Source organism: Dryas octopetala, chromosome 6 (assembly GCF_963921425.1).
Source record: "Dryas octopetala chromosome 6, drDryOcto1.1, whole genome shotgun sequence".
In the NCBI taxonomy this organism is placed as follows: Eukaryota; Viridiplantae; Streptophyta; class Magnoliopsida; order Rosales; family Rosaceae; genus Dryas; species Dryas octopetala.
The window spans coordinates 7,339,615-7,360,470 of NC_141371.1; the positions used below are offsets into that span (position 1 = coordinate 7,339,615).

The 20,856-nt window shown below is 34.5% G+C and overlaps 2 protein-coding genes and 1 pseudogene across 2 annotated transcripts; 2 read left to right on the forward strand and 1 right to left on the reverse strand.

Annotated features, from left to right (window-relative positions):
* The first annotated feature begins 3,559 nt into the window (after positions 1-3,559).
* LOC147281849 (tryptophan N-monooxygenase CYP79A68 pseudogene) lies at positions 3,560-4,152 on the forward strand (annotated as a pseudogene).
* Positions 4,153-5,137: 985 nt separating this feature from the next.
* LOC147281850 (D-tagatose-1,6-bisphosphate aldolase subunit) lies at positions 5,138-8,398 on the forward strand. Its single transcript, XM_086247633.1, has 5 exons — positions 5,138-5,430; positions 5,543-5,643; positions 5,877-6,002; positions 6,138-6,239; positions 8,058-8,398. The coding sequence occupies exons 1-5, from the start codon at positions 5,202-5,204 to the stop codon at positions 8,226-8,228; spliced, it is 729 nt and encodes a 242-aa protein (XP_086103759.1). The 5' UTR covers positions 5,138-5,201; the 3' UTR covers positions 8,229-8,398.
* A 2,525-nt stretch (positions 8,399-10,923) lies between these two features.
* RAX2 (Duplicated homeodomain-like superfamily protein) lies at positions 10,924-12,934 on the reverse strand. Its single transcript, XM_086246768.1, has 3 exons — positions 12,523-12,934; positions 12,166-12,295; positions 10,924-11,825 (listed from the first exon to the last, which is right to left on the reverse strand). Exons 1-3 carry the CDS (start codon positions 12,656-12,658, stop codon positions 11,078-11,080), a joined length of 1,014 nt encoding a protein of 337 aa, XP_086102894.1. The 5' UTR covers positions 12,659-12,934; the 3' UTR covers positions 10,924-11,077.
* Between the last annotated feature and the right edge of the window lie 7,922 nt (positions 12,935-20,856).

Genomic DNA, 20,856 nt, shown 5'->3' on the forward strand with positions numbered 1-20,856 from the left:
ATAATGAAGGGTGTGCTTGCTAAAGGAGGAGCAGGAGCAGGAGCAGGAGCAGGAGCAAGTCACTGCTCTTTGTCTCAGACTCTCAGACTCTCACCACTCCTTATTAGTCCTTTTCCTCATCAGACTCATTCATCACTCTTTCTTCAGTCCAGACTCACTCCAGCTAGAGTTTGTTGGCCGACACTTAATTGTCAGCTTTATGGGTCCTCCTGATCATTCCTCTCATCACAAGCTTCAAATTTTTATTATGGCCCCTCAAACTGTCTTAGCAGAACTAGGGACCTTATATGTGTTTACTGTGAAGTTGGAATAGTTCCCAATTCTCAATGCATGTAGCCATGTAGGTAGAAATGTAGAATGAACAAGATTGATCGTACTTTGGGAATTGGGAATTGGGTTTTGGATTTTGTTTTTTGGTTTGGTCAATGGGAACTGGGTTTTGTTTGTACTTCTGTTTTAGTGGATACAAGATATGTACAGGAGTGAGGAAGCCCAAGATCATGCGAATCAGGCATGAGCAGCCCAACAAAGAAATTGTCTTTAGAGACTTTATTATATAAGAAAAGGCTTAATTATCGATTTACCACCCAAAACTGTAACTCATTCCCACTTTACCACCTGAAAATTTTTTTGTCCCAGATTACCACCTGTAACTTACACCCGTGTCTCATTTTACCTTATTCCGTCAACAATTCCGTTAATGCTGACGTGGCGCGCTGGATGTGCGCCACGTGTCACATATTTTTTTGTATTTTTTGATTTTTCTATTTTTATAAACTTTGAAAATTAATTAAAAATAGCTCCGAGCTTAGAAAAATACACGAAAAATTCATACTGACTTGTCTTGACTAGTACTAATTTACTATGGGGTCAAAATGTCAATTTTCCCTCTAAAAATTTCCAAAAAATTTGGAAAGTCTAAATTTATTTCTAGAAAATTAAAATACTCTAAATTCTTTGGAAATTCATAGAATAATCTCCCGAACTCCAAAAAATATGAGGTCTGCACCGTTAGTCTTCTAAAAACTAACAATACATTTCTCGTGAACACTTGCTACCCAAAAGACCTCTCGGTCTTAGAGGAAAATAAAATTCCCTATAAAATAAATTCTAGAAAAATTCTATAATTTCTGTAAAGTCTCAAAATAATTCTCTAAAACAGGCTTTTGGTAATTTTTCAAAATATTTTTGAGAATTTGTCCAAGAGTTTACGAAAATTCTAGAATTTATTTAATAGAAGAAAATTTATTTTAATTTTTTAGAAATAAATTTGGACTTTCTAATTTTTTTGGAAATTTTTAGAGAGCAAATTGGTAATTTAACCTTATAGTAAATTAGTGCTAGTCAAGACGAGTCCGTAGGAATTTTTCGTGTATTTTTCTGAGTTCGGAGCTATTTTTAATTAATTTTCAAAGTTTATAAAAATAAAAAAATGTGAAAAATAAAAAAAGATGTGACACGTGGCGCACATCTAGCGCGCCACGTCAGCATTAACGGCCAGATCATCAGCATTAACGGAATTGTTGACGGAACAAGGTAAAATGGGACACAGATGTAAGTTACAGGTGGTAATCTGGGACAAAAAAACTTTCAGGTGGTAAAGTGAGAATGAATTACAGTTTTGGGTGGTAAATCGATAATTAAGCCTATAAGAAAATCATGTGGATACAAGACAGGAGTGAGTAGGCTCAAAATTATGTGAATCAGGCATGAGCAACCCAACAAAGAAATTATCTTTAGAGACTTTATTATATAAGGTACTCACTTCATATATTCCTGTAAAAACTAAACAAAAATAAAATTACATATCATTTATATAATTAAATTATTTTTAGCAACTAACTTGTGATATTTTTCTTTCCCCAAGATTAAACGAATACAAAATGAGTTTATTTTGAACCAAACTTATCAACAGCTCTTCATTTCATAATTTCTCATCATCTCCCATTTTCTTTGTTTTATTATGTTCTTTTCTCTCTTTTTTCCTTTTTTAATTTGTTCTAATTTCCACCCCTACTTTTATTTCATAACTATTTCTTAACATATGAAGGAATATAGTATATTTTTATAATTAAATATATATACAAATTTGATTAAGTGCGAACGAGCAAATATACGAACACGCCACTGAACACTCGGTGAAGTTTTTTTATAACAGGCGAACGCTGCTTGCATCGTCGATTTTTGAGGGTATACCTTGATGGGTTCACCTTATTTCTTCTCAGAGTATAGAATGGCCTTAGTGGAGACATTATGTTAGGATTTAGCTCTGAGCCCAAAATCTCAAAGCTAAACTCTAACATAACGCCTCTATCAAGCTCAATCTATACCCTACGTGGGGATAAGGAGAATAAATGAGGGTTTATTCTCAAAACTGGGGGAAAGAAGCCGCGCTTGTAGTGCTTGTCTGTGTTTAAAAAACTTCACCGAACACTTGGTGACTCGGTGACAGTTGCGCACCTGATTGATGAGTTCTATATATATAGGTTATGAACCAAAGGGTGGTTCTCTAAACCTTGGTATCTTATACTTTTGAGCAGAGTTTTTGGATAAGCTCCATTCTCAAAATTTTTCCTGCAGCTGACTTGGGGACATTTTTTATAAAAGTTACTCTCCTTAATCTTTTGAGGCTTATTCGTGCCAATGCCCCTTGAAAGTAATTTCGATTTTTAATTTGCCCCCTGAAACTTCATTCCTCCTACTTTGCCCCCGAACTTTACAATTTCAATATTCCGTCAACTTCGTCTATGGGTCCGTCAAAAAACGCCTACGTGGCGTTTACGTGGAAGGGGCAATTAGGTCTTTTACATTAAAATAAATAAATAAATAGTTTCTAAAAAAAAGGAAATAAAAAAATAGAAAAACCCCACCCTACCTACTCAGCCGCCGGTGGTGGGCCGACGACTCCTTTTTCCTGTGCAGCACCCCACCCCACCTCACATCACCCAGCCACCCTCCCTCTCTCTGTCTCTCTTTCCCATTCTCTCTCTCTCTCTCTCTCTCTCTCTCTCTCTCTTTCTCTCTCTCTCTCTCTCTCTCTCTCTCGCTCTATTCCCCTCTCTCTTTCTCTTTCTCTTTCTCTTTTTCTCTATCTTCCCCTATATCCCTCTCTTTCTATGTCATCTCTGCCCAGATCCAAACCACATCAAAACCCAAAGTTGCTGACCTTCGGGTAAGTTGTCGATTACGGAAGTCGTTGGTGGGTGGCCGGCGGCTCGGTTTGCCTCAAAACCCAGATCTGAGAGAAAGAGGGAAAGGGGAGAGGGAGAGAGAATGAGAGGATAATAGAGAGAAGGAAAGGTGAGGAAGGTGGGGAAGAGCTGCCGACAGTGAGGAAAGGTGGGGAGGGTGGTGGGGTGGGTTGGGTCGGGTCGGGGTTTAGATGAGAGAGGGAATGGTGGGGTGTGCTGGGTTGGGTCGGGGTTAAGGTAGGAGAGGGAATGCTGGGCTGTTTTTTTTTTTTTAATTGTTTTCTTTACTTAATTCAATTTTTAATTTTTTTTATATATTATAATTTTATAATAATTTTTGTCCATGTGGCGGGTTGTCAATCCCGGATATGGGACACGTAGTTGTTTTATCAACATTTCTAATGGTTGGACTAACGGAGTTGACAGAATATTTAAATTGTAAAATTCGGGGGGCAAAGTGGGATGAATGAAGTTTCAGGGGGCAAATTGAAAATTGAAGTTACTTTCAAGGGGCATTGGCCAGTTGGACCCGGCCTTCAACCTGCCCCATGTCTCCATTGCAGATTCCATATAGTAGCAGGCTACTTCATCCCCAAGGGCATGTAGTTACGTCCTCCTCAGCCGAGTAAGCCTCGGGCGCAACCAGAAAGTCTGGGAAAACCCGTTCAGATTCGACCCGGGATATCATCTCAAATCACAAAAACAAGTGGTGGAGCTGCAAGAGTCTGAGTTGAGGTTTGTGACATTCTCTGTTGGGAGGAGAGGTTGCATAGGGGTTGAGCTTGGGACTAAAATCATAGTGATGTTGCTTGCAAGACTACTACAAGGGTTTACATGGAACATTCCACCCAGTGTGGACAAGATTGACCTCACTGAGGATCAATCCCTTCTCTACAAGGCCACCCCTTTGTTTGCACATGCTAAGCCTCGCTTACCTGCTTCTGTGTACTCACTTCGCTAATTGCCTATTTCAAATGGGCTTTTCTTGGGCCTTAAGTCATTTACTATAGTAGTATAGTATGCATGCTGGTCAGTGCTGGTAATTAAATAATAGAAGCTCATAAGCTTCTTGCTCTAGAAAGAGAATAAAGATTTTTTTTTGGATTATTCTACATTTACTCACATTTTTGCTCACATATATGTATAAAAAATAACTGTTATAAATATTTGTGGTATTCTAAATTTCTAAGACAGACAAAATATCGATGGAAGCAAGGGACACTACACTTGGGAAAAATAAACAAGTCAATAACCATGTCAATCAAAAATTAGCCATTGGAGTGACGATGTCGATGTCCTTTGTAGATCAGACATTGGGAAGGCCACTTTGCAACACATGAATCATATTGTAAGGGGTAAATAGAAAAAAAAAAAAAAAAAAAAAAAAAAAAAAACTCATCATTATCGAATATGTCCAATAAACTTCATCTCAGATTCTCAAGTAGAAAAACCATTAGAATAAAGGCTCAAATCTTTCTTTCCGATAAGAGATCAAAATAATAATTATTTAATTTAGTTATTATTAATATATACGTGTATTACTAAGTAGTCAACTAGTCTCATCAAGATGTCTCTTCACAATATTGAAAATATTCAATTTTAAATTTTCATAATTCGAAGAAGAAAACAAACAAGTATACGTAATAGGGTGTAAAATATTTTGTAAATAAATTATATTAAGTTTTTAAGTAAAATCTCAAAATTAAAACTTAACATTAAAAAAAAAAAAAAAAAAACTAACAAACCACCCTAAAATATCGAAACGGAGCGTTTGAGTGAGGGTTGAAACTTGCTTCTAAATTCTAATCCCCCCAAAATCCAGTGTCACAAGTTACAAACTTACAACTAATAAAACGTCCAGTAGTTCCACGTGGCCCTCCTCCACATGTGGCGTCTAACTCGCCTCCCTTCCTTTCCATTCATTCCCTTCTTTTTCTTCTCCGATTCCCATCTCCAAATCTCTCTCTCTCTCTCTCTCTCTCTCTCTCTCTCTCTCTCTCAAACTCTTTAATGGCGGAAACCTCCGCTGCTCTGTGCTTCTCCTCACCCTTCTCCTCCGCCCCCTCCCTTTCCCGCGCCTCTTTCTCTTCTCTCGCCGCCGCTTTCCCTCCCAAATTCCCAAATTCCCATCCCTGCCCCTCCCGCCTCCTCCGCTCCGCCGCCAAAGCTTCCTCCTCCGATTCCACCGACTCCTCCGCCGACGATCTCTTCGGCTTCTTCCCCTGGTCCAACGACTCCGGTACCACTCTTCTTTAATTCATTACTTCTAATTAATTCAACATTTCCTGAGTGTTATCATATATGATCTTGTTGGGTTTTGCTTGTTACGTGTTTGTGATAATGCCTGGCAGAAATTCAATGGGTTCCTCAGGAGAGAGTCACATTGTTCACTGCTGATGGGCTTGTTCAGATTGGAGGCTCCATGGTCCCTCGACGTGTCACTTCTTCTGATGTATGTTTTGCTTTACTACTCAGCCTTTTCTTACCATTTTCGTTTTGCATTTATGGATGAACAACAATTTCACCCTTAATGAAGTGCTCCTTTTGGTCTATTATATTTGGGTTATAATGAGCATGACAGGTATGGCGGTTTTTATGAGAACCCATTTACTGAATTTGTTTATTAAATAGTCACCAAGAATTTTATTTATGAAAATCATGTAGTTAAATTTATATGCTTGACAGAAGAAGCAAGGGAGGTCAAAGAACAATCAAAGATTTCAGCAATTTCAGCGGTTTCAGGAGAGTGATTACATGGATACGGAGCAGGGTTTGTGTCTGGGTGCTCTCTTTGATATTGCAGCTACAAATGTAAACAGTCCTTTACTATTATTTCGAATATTTAAGGCACCATTTGATGGTTTATGTGCTTTGTCCATTTTTTATTTTTTCGTTTTGCTGAATGTTTGTGCCTTTTCTTATGTATTTGAGAGTTTGTCATTCTAGGGCCTTGATATGGGCAGGAGACTTTGTATCTTTGGGTTTTGCCGTTCCATTGAGATGCTAAGCGATGTTGTGGAAGACACTGTGTTGGAACATGGTGGTGAGGTATGCCATTTTTCCATGTTCTAAATGTTATACTTTTTAACTATTTCTCCCATTCAAAATCATTTTGTTCTGTTGATGTTGTCGAGGCCCACTGATACATGTTTGTTTTCAATACCCTGTATCTGTTTTAGTTGCCTTGTTATAAGAGAATCATCCACAAGATTTTTCAGGCTCAAAACTCATTCATGTTTTATAGTCTAAGAGCAACATTAGCTATGACAAATGGATTTGTTTATTTCTTGTGGGGTTCTGTTGAATCCTCTATATATTTTTTCTAAAATTTCTTAGTTTCTCGCTTCCAAATATATGTATCTTTATTATTATATTTTATTCAAGTGGTAGAAAAAGGGTTATGAATGGAATGGCAGTAATTTCAATGCATTATTGAGAGCCAGACTGGACTGGACACTTTTTGGTCGAAACCGTATTAGGCCTTGTTTGTCAAATATAATCCACTGCAAAACTTTCATTATATACATAATATAATTGTCCAGTAATGGGCCTGTTATGGGTTATTAGTGTCCATGCTGGCTGGATTAGAGTAAAGCAAACAGATTCCTTTAAATTCCCAAATTGTCTTCTTGGGAGAATGTTTGTTAATGTACAAGATGATCAAAATTGCTGATCTGGCAAGTTCATCGTTAGTATCTTAAGAACTTAAGAACCTATAATTTCTTACAGCACTGTAGCTCGAAGGGTTTACTCTCTGGAGATGGGTCTCCAGGGGTGGAAGCATACAAGTTTTGCGGCAAGCCAGCTTGCTCTTTTCCAGTAGCCATTCTTAGAGCCTAAAAGAAAGTGATGAACCTTGTCAATAGTACTAAAGTTCTCATCAGTATGAGACAACAGTCATTGATGATTGTAAGTTGGATGGCATGCTAAGAGTTGCAAGTCAGGGAGATAAATACTGCAGAAGTCACCAATCAAGAACCTCCTTACCTGGGGGTCAAGGTGGCAAGTGTCACCTATCAGCGATGGTTGCCTTATATGGGGAATCAATTGTTCGGGAAGACTGAAAAGCATTCATTCATTGTTATACTTTTTGTGCCCAATACCCATTAGAGATGGTGACCTATGAAGTGTTCTTGGCTCTCACACTTCTATTACCCGGTATCAATAGAGAGGTGAGGAACGTAGCTCGACCTGTTCATGTTACCTATCAATGGCTATTTTCTTGCTTTACTCCTTTCATGGAAAGCTTAATATTGCATTGTTTACTGAGACTTGTTTCAAGTGATAACCTTCCATCTTTTGTTGATCTATCAAAAGAAGTTCTGTGACTAAGGAAGATCAGCCTGCAAAAGGACTTTTTCAACTACTAAACAAAACTAGACCCATGCACTGGACTAGCCACTCCTTCAGAAGGAAAGGAGCGACAGAAGCACTTCAATGAGAGAGCGAGAGAGAGAGCAGGATAATTAGCCTAGAATTTGGGGACAACAGAAGAAAAGGGATGGACAAATAATAAACTAGGGTAGGAAAAAAAAGTTGAAAATTTGAAATATTGTTGTTTGAACTGGTTAAATGGTTGGCTTTAGTAGCTGAAGCTGAAGGAAGCACTCGGCGCACTGTAGGAAAGAGTCATTCAAGTGGACATTTTCCCCTTCTTTATTCAAAGACCTCTGGAAGCACTTGTCGCATTGGAGTTGGTCACTGTATCTTGATTCATATGGCTCTTTTTTTGCACGTGTGGCGACGTGTCTATTTTCTGTTTCTCTTGTAGCCAGCTGAAATTTTGATGCATGCCTGATCTCTAAAAATTAGAATCATGGATAAGCCTTTGTTTATTACTTCATTTATTGTGTTGCCAAATTTCAGGTTGTTGCTGCAGAGAAGGCTATCAAAGGTGGTCTGCATGAAAAGCTAAGAATGACAGTTGCAGTACCATTGCTTTGGGGGGTTCCTCCTGCTTCTGAAACACTTCACCTTGCTGTTAAGAGCGGTGGAGGAATTGTAGAGAAGGTTTATTGGCAATGGGACTTTTTGTAAAAGCAAGAGTACACCCTTCCTAACCATTACTTGTGCATGCTGTACAGTGTACATAAAATTGCTGTATTCCTATCCTATGTACAATACAATACCCATTGTTGTATAATTGTATTCCATATCAGCATCATATTGATGTCATTATCTAATTGATTGCTTGCTGTTGAATGTTCCATTTAATCATTTCAGTGATTTCACTCTGCATGGAAATTTGAAAAATTAGAGTCTTGGGATGAGATGGACTGGAAATATGAAATTGCCAAAATGTGAACAGCAGTCAAATGGAATCAAAATATTCTTGGACCTTGGTATTTGTCTGTCAGCAAAAAAATAATATTCTTAGTATTAGCCATGGACTCAAGGGCAATTTGGTTTTTTCTAAGGCAGGCCAACTAGATCCTAATTACTCTATTAAAAAGAGCAAGTGGGATCTGAGGGAGGTCTTTAATGCCTCTATCAAGAGTCAAGACGAGACAGCTCTGAATGAAACGCGCGGTTTTTGCCTTTTTGTACTTGGCTCATGAATGTCAATGCAATTTTATTCTTCAACTTTATTCTCACCCAAAAATGCTTTCTTTTAGAACGAAGGTATGGAAAGCTCTATTTCTAGGAAAAAATTAACAGGAAAGGACACAAATGAAAACAGTCCCCACTCAATGTTCTTAACTTTAGTTGAGATTCAGTTTTAACTTTCAAGAAAAGATTTCATTTTTCTAAATCTGGACTTACTCTAAACCTCAAATATTTTAAACAAATAAATTACTGCATGTGTATTAATATATCATTTAGTCAGCAAATCTGATGGTATAGCACTCTGGAAGTATGGATTATGAATATACTTGGTCATAAATTCATAATTAACATGTGTAGTTTTATTTGTAAAAAAAATATTCATAATTAATCCATCTTTTATGTGTTATGGGCAGTCATGAATTCAATTTTATAATCTAACATATATATTACGCTTTGAGTGAATTGGTAATGCTATGAAATTATTCTCAAAGAGAGATGCCAGTTTTCCAAGAGAGAGAGAGAGATGGCAGCCATCTGTATAATGGCCGACCACTAATCACTAACCAGATTTGGCTTGGCTAAAATCTGAGTACTTGTTTAAATCTTGAGTCATTGGCTGAAACAACCTCAAGATGGGAACTGAATGGAAGATGAAGTAAGCTAAATGCCAATAGACAGAGACTGGTACTTAATGAGCCACATATCCCTTTCTCTGTACAAATTACAGACATCCAAAAGTCCATTCTGTAGAAAAAAAAAATTTGGCAAAAAGTTGCTTAGAAATTTCATGGGTCAGTTGCTGCTACCACAGCTGGGCTTTCACCTTTATTCACTCCACTAGAAAAGACTTTCTTAAGAAAGCTTTTCCCCAGAGCTTTAAGACAATTATTTGTTTTTCTAATCTATTTATATAATGCCTAGATAGCTGGCATAACCCATTAGTCTAATTTACAAGGAGAAGCAGACAAAATTGGTGAGAAGAGGTCAATGCAATGCATTTATCTATTGTCAACATTGCTTTCTGTTTCTCTCGTGGAAAACCAAAACACCAAAACACATCATCAAACCCTTCAACAAGGCATCATGATCCTGAGATCATACATTGTTGAAGCCTTGTGCTTGTGGCAAAAAAATTTCTTTACCCCACAATTATATATATTTTATGAATTTCTCTTACCACATGATTTATATGTATTTATTCTAGAGATAATTACGGCCCCAAGTTGGATTTGTTTATCTTCAACTTATTTTTCATTCAACCATTTTCCCTCTCACTAGCATAAGTCTCAATCGAAAGTGTTTTCAATTATTGAGGCCCACCTCACTCACATGTTATTCACTTACCAAGAAACCATTAAAAACACGCTCTCAAGGACAATATGTTGCTTATCTGCAAGCTCACGTAAAAGTTTTAGTTTTAAATTATGTTTCCTCCACCCCATGCCACAGTAAATTACTAAGCACACCTATGAACCTTTGATAATTACCTAATTTTTTTCATTTTATCCCAATTGTTTCTATTTTGTATAATGTTATCTAAAATTTTAAATATAAAGATAAAATGAAAATTATATATTTACTTGCTATGAAGTCTGTGATAGACAAAATTATGACGGTAAGTAAATTATTAAAAAAATCAGCACTGCTTTATCAACCATGACTAATTATCATATTTTATTTGGTAACATGACAAATTATCGTGTTACGTGTGCCATTGGCAGTGCATAAAGAAGGCCTGATGCAACTGATGACGTTAATGAGATGGTTTATTTTGGCATGATGCTGCCTTCAAATGTTTAATATATTGCTGCTTCTATAATTTATTAAGACTGAGATTGGATTAACATCAAGACATCATTTTTTAATTTTAAAACTCCAAGATGATAATACATTAATACCCATAAAGATCTAAGGCCCTAAAGACCCTCACCTTATTAGGCTTGACCAGATTCAAGTTGAAATAATTAAGACTAAAGAAGAAGAAGAAGAAGAATTGCATAATTACAAAAGAGAGATTGTTAGAAAGAGATGAATTGCATAATTACTTGGCTTTAAAAAGATGATGGGTTCATTTTTTTTTTTCTTTTCTTCTGATTTTCATGAGATGTCACATGTGTGTGTGTGAGTAATGGTGCAGTTAAACTCTGTACTTACACATACATCATTTCCCAAAAAGCAATGCACAAAGGAAACTTTTTTACCATGTACTTTCAAAAAAGTGCACCCATAAAAAACATCCAACCCCTCTCCACACACACACAAACCCAGTCCAAATCTGAATCTTTAACCCATGCCTTCCTTGTTCCTTCAAATCTTTTTGATTTTACTCACAGTCAGCATCAGTAGTACATGACCCTTTCCTCTGTCTTGTTTTCATCAAACAAAAAGTTGTTGCAACTACTAGTAGTTGTACTGCTAATTAACTGCTTAATTTCTTCAAGACCATAGTCTAATGGGGCTTGATGATCAAGACCCTCTGATGATGAAAGCATAATTTTCTGGTTTCCTTCAACACCATTATTATTATAGAAATAATTTTGCAGACCACTCATTTGAACAACTTCCCCATAGGTTGCACCACCATTGTTATAACCACCATATTGGTCATACTCTCTGTCTCTGCAGTGGCTGATCTGGTTGCTGCAGCTCCCATCAGAAGAGCTACAACTTGCTTGATCACCCCCAAACACCAGGATGTTGTCTTTGACTTGGTAATGTTGCATGGGTTTGCCCACAAAGCTCTCTTGGGGCACTTGAAGAACAGAATGGGCAGCATTAGTAGAAGAAGCAGCAGTGCTGTTGCTTATAAGACTTATTGGTGAGAATGGAATGTGCTCCAAAGTGCCTGTGAAAGACCTGCAGGCTTGTGCATAATAAGTACTGTTGTTGTTGTTGCTGCCTCTGTATGATGATGGTGAAGATGATGATGATGAAGTTTGGAGAAGAGATGAGAGGGTGGCTGATGAGTGAGTACTTTTTATGTGAGGAATTATGCCCATTATGAGTTTCTTCTTGAGCTTGGTGTTCCAGTAGTTCTTGATATCATTGTCTGTCCTGCCTGGCAACTGAGCTGCTATTATTGACCACCTGCACTTTGATGTGATGATTAAATTCCATAAAAGAAATGTGACTGAGCACAAGAAACTGTGACTGCATATCACAGAAGATCTAAACTTGGCATGCATGAAATGAACCCAAGAATCAAAATATCTCTTCATATAGCATATTCTTGTACATGTAACCTTTTTCCTCTCTCCCACACTGTTTCCCATAAAGAAAAATGAATCTTCTGGTTTTTAATTTTCCCCAGAAATTAAATAATCTTTATACGTATATGTAAGAGAACAAACATTGAAAAACCAGATGTGGAAGAAAATGGGATTTTTTTTTTTTTTTTTTTTAAGGGAAAAGAAAATTAGTAAGGTACCTGCTTCCAATGTTAGCAAAGAGGTTGCAGATGATTCTATCTTCTTCATCAGAAAATTCTCCATGTTTAATGTTGGGCCTGAGATAGTTGAGCCATCTTAATCTGCAACTTTTCCCACATCTCCTAAGACCTGCAGTTAATTACAACCAAAAGCCATTCACTAATTATTACAGACAAAGCATATGGAAGGCAGTGCCATACAAATACATATCAGAATGATCTACATGAAAAGGGTGTTATATATATGATATATCTCTTTGTATTAATATCTGTGATGGCCTTTCTTTTAACCCCTTCACTCTCACTCTCCCCAAGTGAAAAAAAAAAAAAAAAAAAAAAAAAACAGCAAAACCTTACCAGCTTTCTGTGGAAGAGAAATCCAATTCCCTCCAGTCCCATATTTTTCTATATACTCTTTTAGCTTCTCATCCTCTTCAGGTGACCATGGCCCTTTCTTCACATTTGCCTTGTCACAACAAGGAGCTCTACCCATCTCTCTGTCTCTCTCTCTCTCTCTCTCTCTCTCTCTCTCTCTCTGCTTCTGATCCTCTGCCTGCTGAGTAACCAAGAGAAAGACCGTTTCAAATAGGCTTGTGGTGAATAGTTATATGGAAGGTATGCCTCCCTTTACAGCCTTTACCTTTATTTCAATGAAAGACTAAACTGGGGATATATGTATTGTTTATTGAGAGATAGCACAAGTCAAAGGACAGCCTCTCCAATTTCAATCATCACTTTTTTTTTTCTAACCTCCTCTTGTTGATTAGCTACCCTAATAGCCTATCAGAACTTTCCATCATAAACAAATAGACCCTCCCAGGTCTAGCCCTTAATTGGTCTCTGCCTTCTCTAACAATACAAAGAATCCAAAGCCTGCTCAGGGCCTCAGGGCCAACAGATATAAAATAATCGGTCTGCACAAACTGAACTTCACATCTTATGCATGTATTGCATATGTAGCACCCATTTTATATGTAAATTTGATAACCAAATATATAACATTATAGCAATGTAATTAAACACAGTTTTATGCAATGTATTTTGTATAGGCTTATTCATACCATTGTCTCCTATAAGATACATTTTTTCTCACTTTGCCCCCTGAAACTTAAATCTTCTTAAATTGCCACCTGAACTTCACACAGTTGTTGCAAAAGATCCTATGTCGTCAACTCTTTCAATTTTTCCGTTAAAATAGCTGACGTGGCATCGATATGACATAAGTGAGACCCTTTTTTAATTATGTAAGATCCATATCGACAAAAAAAATAATAAAAAATAATAAGATCCATGTCAATTTTTTATAATTTTGTTTGTCCACATAGATCTTACATAATTAGAAAAGAATCTCACTCATGCCATATAGGTGTCATGTCAGTTTTTTTAACAGAAAAATTGACAGAGTTGACGGCATAGAGTCTTTTGCAACAAGTGTGTGAAGTTCAGGTGGCAAACTGAAAGGATTTAAGTTGTAGGGAACAAAGTAAAAAAAAAAATGTATTTTATAGGGGGCAGATGTGAATAAGCCTTTTGTATATCTAGTTTCTATAAATTTGCACATGAATCATATATTATTAGGAGATATAACATGCAATTGAAAGTGATGGGCTACGCTACATATAGTATTTCCCAAGCCAAGTGCTAAGTGACTCATTGGTGAACTTATTTCAAATTCTATTTTAGACGTCCAATATATGCTACCAAGCATTTATTAATATTGCTTAATTAGCTAAGAAAAAGTCAATTATTAATAAGTTCATACATGACCATAAAAAAAAGAAAAGTAAGTTCATGCATATGCATAATTTTCCAACAATTTCCTTAACTTTCTTATTTTACCCTCACAAGCTAATTTTATGCATCCGTAATTGAAAGAGAATTTCCATTAAAAAGGGGATGGGGTAGATGGAAAGGGAGAGGAGCACCGGAGCGGAGAGAATTCGAGGAAGAGAAAAAAAAAAAAACAATTAAATGGGTATTAAATTTTTGGAGATGCGATGAGTAGCAGAGTATGTGTGATAATAATCCTTATTAAGGTTGCTTTCCAAGATATGTTGTATATCAGAAATGGTTCCAAAGAGCTCCATGTGGTATGGCATAAATTTAATTCACATTTCTTTGATTAGTGGTTAATGTTTTATGAATTAATGACAATCTCTCTTTGATTGGACTAAAACTGGAAAGCAACAGAATTATCATCTAAATTAATGGATTATGAACCGATAAACACCCTACTCAAGTACATGACTTGTCCTCTAACGCCAAGGACACTAGAGGGCATTGTTGTCCTCGTATTTTCAGGTGATGAAAGGTGAGCTAGCTATTATTCAAAACTAAGAACAATTCAACCTTACCACACTCATAGTAAAGATGATTGAATAAAGTGAGAAAATAAGAAGGTCACTAGATTGGTTGGAACTACTTGGAACCTTTGAATCAATGTGTACCATTTTCACTATTGTAATATACGTACTCTATATAAATTAAAAAAATGAGATTCCATGTACCAATAATGTGAATGTCGGTCATATTTGGCATACTACAATTAATGTCCTTGTGTTGGACCGCTGATTAGTCGTAGCTTGTCATCAATTACTTTCGTATTAAACAAAGTTATATCCATCAAAGGAGAAAAAGAAAAGTATTAAAGAAATTAAGTTACCAACTTTGGAACCATTTTATTTTACAATCTCAGTATATTTATTAAATTTGTTTATTAAATAATATGATAATTATATTTTGATAAAATATTAACATGTATCCACGCATTATTTAGTAAATAAATTTGATAATGTAACATTATTTTTTATTTTATGTGACTCTTAGCAAAGTGAGCCTTTGTTCGATCATATTCTATGTACTTTAATTGGGGTGTACATTTGGCTTTGGGCGGTCATGAAGTCAAAGCTAGCTAGGGAAGAACAATTTTCAGAATTGTATCTTAAGATTGGTCCAACTACTAACGAAGTAATTAAAGTAAGGCTCCAAACCTATTCCCTTACAAGAAAAGCAAGACACAATAAAGTGACCATTGATGTTTGATAAGATACATTATGAATTTTGGCCTTTTAGGGTACGTTAAAACTAAACATATAAAGGGGTCTTTTGAGGGACTACGAATCGTGCTTCAATTTGCTTCCTTGCAGTCAAAATCCCTTTCAGTCTTTCACCCTTTGGCTTAAAGGTCAAGGCCTAGGGGCTAGGATCATTACTTAAGAAATCAATATCTATTTATTTAACTTTTGTCCTAATTTAACAATCCGACCCTACTGTTTGTGTAGGGACAAATTTTAGGCAGCAATAATATCTTTCACAGTTGCTCAAAATTTATTTTCTATTTGAGCCACTTTGAATAATTAAGGATAATTCATGTAATAAATATATATATCACTTGTCAAATTATGTGATTAGTTAACGTAGTATCATATTGTGATTCGTGTAGTAACTTTACGGAAAAGTGGCCGAAAATCCCAATGGTTGGTTGCTATTTATAGAAAAATAAGTGTTATTACCCAAGACGCAAATATGTGCGATTAATTTTAAGGAGTAAATATTCTTTAGGGTCAAATATCTTGATGAGAATCTCAATACCATTGGTTCCTAACTTCCTATATCTTTAAGTTTATTCTCATTCCCATTATAGGAAAATGGGAATCCTATGGGCTCCCATTTAAGTGAATGAAAATTAATAGTTTGCAACTTCGCATCCAGTGTAGTGACAATTACAAAATAACCTTTATTTTTATTCTAATGTTTAGTTTGTATAGAACGAAAATTTGTCCAGTTTTTTAATAATACCCTTTATTTATTATGGGAGACGATTTTCGTACTCATTTTTTCTCCGTTTGCACTCCATAACCTTTTTTAATGTATTTCGTATATTTTTATTATATATTTTTTCAAATTTATCATTTATGGTTGTTGAATTTTTATTTTAATTATCTTTTAGTAATAATTATTTTTTCCTAAATTCTCTCATACTTATTAAAAAAATAAAAATAAGTAATTTTCTATCCCCCCTCATCGTATCTTCTTCATATTGCATCTATTTGCCTTCTATGTCATTTTTTGTCTTTTGTGAACCAGTCTTGTACGTGCTTTCAATCATTATTCTATACTTTATTAAGAAAATATTTAGCCTATCATATTTTTTTTCATTTTCTTCATAACGGTCCTGATTTATATATCTTCTTCTTTTGATGGTGGATAATGTGTTACGAAGAAGATAGGAAGAAAAAATGAATATCAATATGACAGCTTAATAAGAAAAAAAAAATGTACTATATCATAAAGACGGACATAAGTGTAGAGAATTACATAAGTTTTTCTTCCTTTTTAAAGAGAGTTATAGAAATAGATATATTATTATGACAGTTTTAAATAATTAAATGTGTAGGATTTAATGTTGCATATGTGACATTTTATAATTAAAAGCCAAAGGGTATATGTGGAAAATAAATAATAAAAATATATAAAAACATTTAAAAAAATAAGAAGGAGTGCAAATGAATAAAAGATGAGTGCAAAAATCACCTCCCTTTATTATATATGTAATTATTTATATTTGTAATTTACAGTAGGATAATATGTTATTAAAAACTATAAAAAATGCATTCCAATGAATGAGAAAGGCAAACCTAAGGAATCTCATGGATTTTATACTCCCCCATTTCATGAGTATCCTACTCTGATATAAAAGGTTAACTCATTTCTAAAGCTTCTCATACTCAATTTTATATTTCTATTCGCGCAAAAAAAAAGTGCTATATATGTATCTATGATTACCAAATTAGTGATGTATCTGCCCTAGGGGCTAAGACATTTGAATTCAAACATTATCCTAATTTGACATTATCTTATGCAGACTACAGCTAATCCAATAAGTTTACACCATATGCATGCATAGTTGCATTAGACTAGAAGTTTGACACATGCTTGCCGATGTGATTGCGAAAAGTTCCAAGTACAAGCAATAAGTGCTCATATCTATAAAATAATTCAGTTGGAGGGATATGTCAATTAAAACAGGTATCTTAACGAAAACCATCATTAAATAACACATACTTTAAGCAATAGGATAATGTTCGCTCTACTCGCATTGCACAAATCATATTCATTAATCAACTTTTTATAAATTATATATAAATTTTTATTTTTAAAGTTAATTTGGTTCTAACAATACTAAATTTATAAATTTTTCGTTGACATTATCTTTAATTTTATTTTTTTTCACTAAAAATTATTAATATATGATGGGGTGTAACATTATTGTTTTAGTTTATATGCATCAATATTCAATTATGATGCGATAAACTAAAAAATATATATATCTTTTATAATAGAGATGTCGTTTTGTTAGACAATTTGACAATATAACAACTGTGAATTTAAATTATTGATTAGATTAATTATTGATTGAACGTGTAGTATGCATATTTTAGTTTGATAACATAATATGTTATCAAACTATTTAGTAAGAGAACCTTATCTTCTTTAGTCTATTATCCCTAGGGGCAGGCAAGCTGGGCGACTGCCTAGGGCCCACTCACCCAAAGGGCCTCCTACTTTTAAGTTGGGCTTCTTACAAAAAAAAAAAAAAAAAAACCCCTTTTTGACTATTCCTACTTTTAATCCAGGTCTCTTTCATCCGTTCGACTGATCCTCTAATCATTTTCCTCTTCTCTAATTATTCCTTGTCAACTATTCTTCTTCATCACTCTCAGTCTCTGACAGTCTTACAATCCAGGGCTTCCTTCATCTATTTGACTATTCCTTTTATCTTTGCTTTACACTTTGCCTTTAATTAATATCGAAGAGTAATGAAGCTCTCTAATTTAGTAACAAAAGTTTGTTAGCAGAGAATTTGGAATATAGATTGCCAAGAAGCTTGCTACATGTATTTGTTATTTTTAAAAGTGACTTCAGCTTTTGTGTACTTAAAGATTCTCAATTAATTCAAATCAATTTTATTTTTAAATTTCTCTTACTAAATTGATGGTTATCAAGTTATAAATTACTTATTGATTTTTTGGTCAATTAATTTTAGTATTGAATGGGCAAAGGGCCTCAAATTTTTTTCTCGCCTACGGGCCACCTATATCCTTGGACTGGCCCTATCTATTATATAAACTTATCATAAGATTAGTGATAACTAGTTATTAAAAAAATTTACAAAACTACTAAACAATATATAAACCAATACTTAATTAAACTTTACATGATTAATTAATGTGTGTTTTAGCAGTTGTCCAAGAATCATTAATCCTATAAAATTTGTGTCTTAGTAATAGAGTTGCATGCATGCGTACGTTGTTAGGTAAAGAATAAGATCGATTGCTAACAACTAAAGCATGCATGCACTTATTTCTATAAAATAAAACTCGAGCAGTATTCTATATATATTTGATCTTTTGCCACAATTATTCTTTATCTAAAAAATCTCAACACGTACATACACATAGCTATTAGCAAGCACGGTATTTCATGTTCAACCATTTATCGTTAGCTAAGTAATCTACTTGTTGCTTTCTAGCTCAAGTTTGCTTAATTATATTATACATATATATTCTGAATATTATATGTATTTCCCTTTATCCCATCTTAATTTAATTTGGACGGCAACATATACTCGATTCAGCATTTTTAATAGATAATTTTTTGTTCTAAAGTAAAGCTAATTAATTTGTGCCATAACTTGCCTAACAAGAGATATAGACAAGACAAATTGAATATATATAAATGTATAATATATTTTGTAATTATAGACTTATAGTCAGATGAGTATGTCAAAAAAAAAATTGTGACTGCCATATTTGTCTTCCCCAAGCTATATATATGGCGTGCGATGACATGACGTATTGCTGTAAGTGTTGCACCCAATTGAAACTTGAAGGTTAATAAAAAGTATACACATAGCTATTAAAAACTTACAATTAGTTGTATTTTGGCCAACACAATAAAAACGCAATTAGTTAGAAAATAATCAGATTGAGAATTTGAACACTATATTGGAGAGTTGGAAAATAGGAAATTGTCGGGACAGAGGTCAAATCCTTTTGCTTGTTAGGTTGGAAGGTGTAACGACAACAAGGCACCAAGCACATTTTCAATCACTTACATTAAAATTAAAAAATTAAATCGATGTGACCCACTTTTGTTTTTTTAAGGACATGAATAATATGCTACAATTGATCTACTCTAAAATTGGGTTTGGACCACAATTAATCAACTTAATTTACTAGAAGATTCCAAACTGGCAAAAATGGGAATCATAATTCATAAAGCATATGATCAATGTCAGCGATGACATATTATTAATTTATAGTCTACTTAAAATGATGGGAGAGCTTGGTGGTCAGTTTTGTTTTTCTTATCTATAAAAATGGTTAATTAATTAGTCTCAAAAGACTATAACAATAATGCAATGCGTCCAGATTCAGATTAATTTAAGCACATAATCACATGGTTTTCTAAGTGTCATAATCAAATATATACGGTAATCTGCACCTATATATAATATATATAACCTGCATGACCATGGCAAACATATATGATCCCTGGACTCCTGATATCTTTGCCTACAGTATTAATTAGGCACCTAAATACTGGACTAATGAAAAGTTGATGGGTTCTTCCTGTTCATATCTTTTTTATATTACTTTGACTTTCAATGATGTTTTTGGATTTTTGTAGTGGCGTATTTATGCCTTGATATCGCGAGTGACACATGACGTTTAGTATTGATGGATTAAGATCAAAGTCCCGAGCAATGTCACACATTATGTTCTAATACTGCATAGGTGCAAAAGAGGCTGTATTGATATGTTATAATGGTTAGTAACTATTGGAGGATTCATGCGTTAGCATAAGAGTGGTGGATTCATATATGATACTGTTTGAAATCATAAGGTATTTTTTAGAACTTCAAGTCAACTCATTTTATGTTATAAATAAGTTTTTTTCATGTTTAAATATGTACACAGAATATATATTCTACGTGTCCGTGGTATAAGGCTTAGCATACAAGCCTGATTATACAACTTGCTTGCCTATCATGCCTCCTATATGTCACTGAAAGAGGTGTTAATACTTTTAACGAAAAGACAAGTTAAAGAAGATTGTCGATGGTATTTGATCCAAGGAAAGTAATTGTTGGGAAAAAGGAGAGTTTTTATGATTCATATTTGCTACATGTCATACACTTAGCATGTTATCATTTAATGGTGTAAAAACTATATTTTACTAAAATAGTGTACTCTTAAAAGTTAAAACTCATCTAAGGGTCAAAAAGTGGATGCATGTATTTTGGATGTACCACGAAATTTTCTTAGAAAAAGATCAAGTAACGAGTTAAGATAATAATTTATAATTTGATTAATATTTTTAGAGATGATTTTAAAAAATAATTTAAAAATTGAAGGATTATAATAAATAAGAAAGTCGAGGAGAATGTAAATGGGATTTTACATATATATATATACTGAGCACTTTTGTTATCAATCTGAGAAAGAGAGCTATGTATACTGACAATTTGGATCCTTACTCAAATGATAATGTACCAGGCGACAGGCGTGTGGCAGAGACACTTTTTTCTGGATATCTTCATTGGGACACGTGTGGTAGAAACGTGGTTTGATCAGGTGTGGGACTAGGTAGTTTGATCTCGGTGATCAATCGGATCTAAATCTCACG

What these genes read in the sequence shown, in the direction of transcription:
- RAX2 (XM_086246768.1), bottom strand. Translation starts at nt 12,658, where the DNA reads ATGGGTAGAGCTCCTTGTTGTGACAAGGCAAATGTGAAGAAAGGGCCA. An exon ending in TTCTCTTCCACAGAAAGCTG is followed by an intron (nt 12,296 to 12,522) that starts GTAAGGTTTTGC and finishes AATTAACTGCAG; the next exon opens with GTCTTAGGAGATGTGGGAAA. An exon ending in TTTGCTAACATTGGAAGCAG is followed by an intron (nt 11,826 to 12,165) that starts GTACCTTACTAA and finishes ATCAAAGTGCAG; the next exon opens with GTGGTCAATAATAGCAGCTC.
- LOC147281850 (XM_086247633.1), top strand. Translation starts at nt 5,202, where the DNA reads ATGGCGGAAACCTCCGCTGCTCTGTGCTTCTCCTCACCCTTCTCCTCC. An exon ending in GACGTGTCACTTCTTCTGAT is followed by an intron (nt 5,644 to 5,876) that starts GTATGTTTTGCT and finishes TATGCTTGACAG; the next exon opens with AAGAAGCAAGGGAGGTCAAA. An exon ending in TTGATATTGCAGCTACAAAT is followed by an intron (nt 6,003 to 6,137) that starts GTAAACAGTCCT and finishes TTGTCATTCTAG; the next exon opens with GGCCTTGATATGGGCAGGAG.